The 6,710-nt window shown below is 48.5% G+C and overlaps 1 protein-coding gene across 5 annotated transcripts in view; it reads right to left on the reverse strand.

Annotated features, from left to right (window-relative positions):
- Positions 1-6,710, reverse strand: part of ZCCHC14 (zinc finger CCHC-type containing 14) — a 72,372-nt gene that overhangs the window by 16,715 nt on the left and 48,947 nt on the right. For all 5 annotated transcript variants that reach the window (XR_002770822.1, XM_023507525.1, XM_023507523.1 and 2 more), the window contains exon 4: positions 634-705. Coding sequence is in view for 4 of the 5 variants with exons in the window: in XM_023507525.1 (XP_023363293.1) it covers positions 634-705 (72 nt within the window). In the remaining variant the exon portion in view is untranslated. The remainder of the gene's footprint in view (positions 1-633; positions 706-6,710) is intronic.

A 6,710-nucleotide genomic window follows, 5' to 3' on the forward strand; every position in this document is an offset into this window, starting at 1 on the left:
GGCCATGTGTAGGGGTGTGCGTGTACATGGCCACATTAAGGAAGTGTACATAGCCATGTGTAGGGGTGTCTACCTGGCCATGTGTAGGGGCGTGTACATGGCCACGTGTAGGAGAGTGCGTGTACATGGCCACGTGTAGGAGTGTCTACGTGGCCACGTGTAGGGGTGTATAGAGATGTACGTGTACATGGCCACATGTAGAGATGTGAGTGTACACATTCACATGTATGTAGAGAACTATGTATTTAGTAAAGGAACTTCTCATTCAAATGGGATCTGTTGAATTGATGTGTGATACAGATGATGGTGGAATGAGGCAAAGTCTCTCCCTACTCAGCCACCCAAGTGTGCCCTCTCTCAGCCTTGCCAAGGAACCCTGGGAGAAGGGCTGAAGAGTGACAAAATAAACAGAAGGGGCACCGGTCACTTGTGGCTGGCACATCTGTCTGTCTGCCTCATCTCAGCTAACCCAATGGAGCGGGCTGTGCCCCGGCATCAAGCGTCACCCATGTGTGGCCATGTGCCCTCTCAGAAGGGGGCTGGGGCTGCACTGGCTGTACTGTGAAGGGGTAGTGTGACCCACCACTGGGGATGTGGGTCTTTTAATTTCATACGAGGCCTTAATCACCTTACCTTGGAAATAAATTCAGTCACTTCAGAAGAAGATTTGGTTATGGATGTTACTGAAGAATCAGACCACAAGACCTTAAAAACAAACAAACAAACAAACCTTCAGAACAAACAGCACAGACTGAGTTCACAGCACATGTGTCCTGGCACCACTGCTGGCACAGGTGCAGCGAGCACGCCAAGCCCTCGTGTCCTGTGTCCCCGTGCACATGCCTTGTCACAGAGAACAGCCCTGTAATGCAAGCCCAGTGAAGCCTCGCTCCTCGTTTCATGCAATTTAAATCAAACATCACCAGCGTCCTCAAGTGTAGGGTCTAAAGTTTACTATTCTAAGTTTTAGAAAATCTCTTGACAATTATGAATTTTTTTTTTGTTTACTTGTTTTTGTTTTTTTTTTAGAGACAGAGTCTTACTTTATCACCCTCGGTAGAGTGCTGTGGTGTCACACTTCACAGCAACCTCCAGCTCTTGGGTTTAGGCAATTCTCTTGCCTCAGCCTCCCACATGGCTGGGACTTATAGGCACCTGCCACAACGCCCGGCTATTTTTTGCTGCAGTTTGGCAGGGGCCGGGTTTGAACCCATCACCCTTGGTATATGGGGCCGGCGCCCTACTCACTGAGCCACAGGTGCCGCCAGACAATTATGAATTGTTGGCCATTCCCAGTTCTGTAGCCAACTGACGGCCTGAAGGGTCCAGGATGCTGCAGGGAATCTCCACCAGCAAGAAGGCTCTCACTAGATGTGGCCCTTCCACAATGGCCTTATCAGCCTCCATAATTTTAAGACATAAATTTCATTTCTTTGTAAATTGTTTTTTTAAACAGTCTTGATATGTCACCCTTGGTAGAGTGCCATGGCATCATAGCTCACAGCAACCTCAAACTCTTGGGTTCAAGTGATCCCCTTGCCTCAGACCCCCAAGTAGCTGGAACTCCAGGTGCCTGCCACAACACCCAGATATTTTTTTGTTGTAGTCATCATTATTGCAGGCCTAGGCCAGGTTCGAACCCGCCAGCCCCAGTGTATGTGGCCAGTGCCCTAACCACTGAGCTAGGGCACCAAGCCTTTTCTTTATAAATTAAAAAAAAAAAACTGTGAATGCCACCATTCATCTTCTTCAAGGGAGCAACTCTTCTTAGGTGAGTCTACATGACTTTAGATGCAAAATCGAGATGTCCCTGGAAATAACCCTTTATCCAAGAGTACGTGCACATCTGTAGGTGCTGCAGACCTGAGGGCGGCACAGCCCTGTCTCAGGACGTGGCGAAACCATGGGGGCAGCACACGAGTGAACGCACAACAGCAAGACAGGGCAGTGGGCACCAGACTCTCTCCCCTGGGAGGAGGGGTCAGGTAGGAAGAGCCCAAAAAGCACGAGAGAAGCCCAACGCGGTCAGGACACCAAGTGTGCCCCAGCCTGATGCCGGCAGCACAGGGGCAGCCTTACTGCTGCCTCCACTGAGGCTGTCTCTCGGCATGGACCGGGCTGCTGGGGAGGGGCTTGTCCTTGCGATTTCTTCTGTCCTCCAAGCTGCTTAATCCACCCAGCAAGGGAGGGAGCCCCAGCTGTGCATGCGGGGGGCGTGGCAAGGCCGGAGAGGGGTGGGGAGCAGGAGCAGGAAGGTCCCGCCTAACACACCCTGTGTGCACAATCGAGTCCCTAGACTTCACTGGAGGACTTCAAGTCAGGAAATAAAATGATCAAAATGTACTCTATTACGCAAAAAGAAATTATGTTTACACTGATTTGGACCAAACAGAGCCTGGAGATGTTAAAGCTGCCTCTGCTCCCTCCAACTTAGCGCCTCTGGGCCGGGCAGGCTCTGCTTCCCAGTCCCTCTGCTTTGTTGCTGTCACAGCGTGGAGCAGTTCTAGGCGGGGCTGCTTGTCAGACCCTCACAGAACCAAGGTAACCGAGGGACAGGGCCTCTTCCTCACTCCGAATTCCCAGCGCCTGTGGAACTCACCAACAGACACACCTGGCATTCTCCAGCCTGGAGTTGCCACCAGGCCCTGCCATCCAAAGTCTTTCCACAACTGAAGAGAGAACATCTGACCTGCTTCCTGTTCTGAAATACTAAAGCCACACAGCACCAGAAAGAAGCCTGGAGGGCTGAGACTGCCACCCAGGTAACATACCAGGCAGCGGCACTGTTGCCAACTTGCATTTTTTGAAGTAAAACCTATTGTAGAAAACGTCCTTACAAATCGCAGCTTGTTTCTAGGGTGGATTTACCTCTTCCTTCCTTCATGGACGGGTCCTCACCCAGCAGAGCAGGGGATTCAGCACAGCAAAGCGGCCCCAGAGACTACCTCCTCTTAACAATCATGCACTTCAGGCACACACAGCCACCCTCATCTGCCAGCTCTGCTTCACTCACAGACGGAGCTGACATTTCGGGGGGATGAGGGGGGCAGCCAGAAAGAAGGCGAGTACACGGGCCACCGTGAAGCCCGGGAGCCAGACCACACGAGGCCACATCACCTGAAGAGTGAGTGACAAGCCCCCTGGAGGTCACCAGCCCGACCAGGCTACAGGAACATGTGCCAACCACACCAAGGGGGCGCCGGTTGTCGGCTGCTTCGTTGCTTATCAGATCATGGTGTAGCATTTTTCTGTCACCATTAGAATTCCACATTTTAGTGGAATAGTCTTCTCCGGGCACATTTTAATAACCCAATCACATCCCAAATGCAAAATAGGCACAGCTCACACATGCTCCCGGGCACCTTCCCATGCAGACGCTGACTACTGCGAATCTTCTCACTCTGCTCTCAAGGCCTGCACTTCTCTACACCGCATCCCCACGGGAGCTCTGGGGGCAGCACAAGAAAAGAGCTAAATGTCCCTGGGGAAGCCCTGGCCACACTCCTAAGGGACTAGCAGAGCCATCAAGCAGAAAAAAGCAGCCTGGAGGAAGCACGGACTCTCTAAGAAAACTAAAAATTATCATTAATACTCTGATTAAGAGAAGAAAGTACAGGTGGCGCCTGTGGCTCAGTGAGTAGGGTGCCAGCCCCATATACCGAGGGTGGCAGGTTCAAACCTAGCCCCGGCCAAACTGCAACAAAAAACAGCTGGGTGTTGTGGCAGGTGCCTGTGGTCCCAACTACTCGGGAGGCTGAGGCAAGATAATCACCTAAGCCCAAGAGCTAGAGTTTGCTGTGAGCTGTGACACCACCGTACTCTATTGAGGGTGACAAACTGTAACTCTGTCTCTAAAAAAAAAAAAAATAGAAAAAAGTACATCCAAGAACAGGCTGCTATGAAAAAAGAACCATTAAGAGCCTAAGAGTTCTGTGCAGTGAAAACCAAGAGAGCAGCAGTGAGAGCCCAGCTGACAGGATGAAAGACGCTTCGTAAGGAGCAGAAGGGCCCTGGAGGTCACCAACATGTGTGAACACAACGGCATTCTGGACAACCAGAGGGCAAAGTCCTTGTCAGTAAGGGGCAACGGCAAGGCAACGTGGGGACATACAGTGTGGGCAAGAAAGGAAGAGTGCCCAGGGTACAGGGCTCCACCACTCCCACCAAGGGCCACAGGCACCGTCACTCCAGCTCAGAGTCCAGGGCCAGACAAGTCCTGCAGACTCGCTAGACTCTGAACTACGCACACACATCTGATGAAAACAAAAACTTCATTTCTTACCAGCTGGTCCTGAAAACAAACAAAAACCAAATTCAATTTTTAAAAGTTGCCAAGGGAGCACCCCTAGCTCAGTGGTTAGGGCGCTAGCCACTTGCTCTGGGGCTGGTGGGTTCAAATCTCACCTGGGCCTGTGAAACAAACAAACAAAAAAATAGCCTGGCGTTGTGGTGGGTACCTGCAGTCCCAGCTACTTGGAAGGTTGAGGCAAGAGGATCAGTTGAGCCCAAGGGTTTGAGGTTGCTGTGAGCTGTGATGCCACAGTACTCTACTGAGGGGGACAGACCATGATTCTGTCTCAGAAAAAAAAAAAAAAAACTTGCCAAGACTCATCCTATGACACTACAATAAATACAGTATCTGGGTGATTTTAAGGAAGAATAATTTTAAAAGAGTTGCTTTTTATTGTGATTGTTTCGTAATTCTTCTTAAATCAATACAACTCTACTATCATCATAGGTGTTTCAAAGGGTTGCTGAATCTTTTAATGTTTTTTCCTCCTGATTCATCATAATAAGAAAACTTCAAAGTTCTAGTTATTTCAATTTCTTTACAGTAAATTTGGAAAAGCTAGTGAATGTAGACATTTCACACATACACAGTTACGGACTAATTTTATATTCCAAAGACGCTGCCGTTGCTTCCTGCGTACTGACTGGATTTCCTCAGTAACCAGCAGCCAGTAATTACAGTTTCAGAAAAATCAAAACCACCTGCATGGAGAAGAGCCGGAAACTCCACTCCTATGCGGAGTGGACTTGAGTAACGTGGACACCTCGAATCTGGAAACTGCCTTCCTCATTACAGAAGGCCTCCTGCACAGCTGTGCCCTCTCACTGGCACTCTGGATAGCAAGGACACGTGCAGGTTTAAACTAGAGAGAAACAAGGCAGACACAATTAGGGGAAAGTGATTTATTTCTCCCTGAATAAGTGAAAGCCTCCAGAAAAAAGAAAGTGTCTTTGAATCTTCACACACTATTAGCAAGAGACTGTCATCCCTCACTAAAGTATGGCACAGTAAAATAGTTATTCATTTCCATTTACGAAAGACAATTTCTTTAAGGAAAATTTAACTTTCATTAGGGTTCTTTGAACAAAAATAAAATTTGAATCCTCAAATAATTTTTTTAAAAAAGAGGTTTAATACATTTTAAACAATAGTAAAGCACATATAGTATACAATTTGATGTTTCAACATTTGTGAACACTCCGGAAACTTCCTCCAGCTCTCAGGAAACCACTGGCTTTCTGTTGCTATGTGTGAGTCGGCCTTTCCCAGGATGCCGTGTGAACACTTGTGGTGGACGTACAGTGTTGCGTCCTTCTGCCTACACTGCTGAAGACATCAGCAGCCACCGCAACCCCAGTGTGCCCACCCGCCCTCCTGTGAACGGACATCAACACACAAGCTGCTCTGAACATTCACATGTGCATCTCTCCAATATTCATGATCTCCCTGGTTAAGACAGAGGCCTGGAACTGACGGGTCACACTGACTTTTTAAGAAACTGCCACTATTTTCCAGAGTCACCGCGGCATTTCTCATTCCCAGTAACGAATAAGAGGCCGGCTACTCTGCGGTTCCGTGAGCAGGCAGTGTGGGGTCTTTTCCACCTGAGCTGTCCTGCCAGCAGTGCTGACCCACACATTCCTGGACATCCTTTCACACCTGCTCACGCCACACACCTTCCTTAGCGAACCGTTCTGATCTTTCACCCATGTTTTACTGAGTTGTTTGCTTACCATGAAGCCTGAAGAGCCTTCATCAGACGTGATTTGTTACTATTTTCTCCTAATCCAGGGCTTATCTTTCATTCTCTTCACAATACCTCTCAATGAGCAAGTTTGACAATTTTTTGAGACAGCGTTTCACTACATCACCCATGGTAGAGTGCTGTGGAGTCACAGCTCACAGGAACCTCAAACTCTTGGGCTTAAGCAGTTCTCTTGCCTCAGCCTCCCAAGTAGCTGGGACTATGGGCACCCACCATAATGCCCAGATATTTTTTTGGTTGTAGCTGTCATTGTTGTTTGGCAGGGAGGGGCTGGATTCAAATCCACCAGCTCCAGTGTATGTGGCTGGCACCCTAGCCCCTGAGCTATAGGCACAGAGCCTGGCATTGTTGTTTTAGCAGGCCTGGGCGGGTTCAAACCCTCCAGCCTAGGTGCATGTGGCTGGCACCATAACCACACTGCTACAGGCACGGAGCCCAAGTTTGACATTTTGATGAAGTCTAATTTATCAATTTTGTCATTTTTTGGCACTGTGTCTAAGAGATCATTACCTAGTTTAAATCACAAAGTTTTCTCCTACACTTTCTCCTGGAAGTTATGTGGATTTTAGTTTTACATTTAGTTCTGTAATCAGTTTTGAGCTGGTTTTTGTGTACACAGATGTTGGTTCCAGACTTCTTTTTTTTTTTTTTTTT

Source organism: Otolemur garnettii, unplaced genomic scaffold (genome assembly GCF_000181295.1).
Source record: "Otolemur garnettii isolate 467f Iridium unplaced genomic scaffold, OtoGar3 scaffold00185, whole genome shotgun sequence".
Taxonomy (NCBI): domain Eukaryota; kingdom Metazoa; phylum Chordata; class Mammalia; order Primates; family Galagidae; genus Otolemur; species Otolemur garnettii.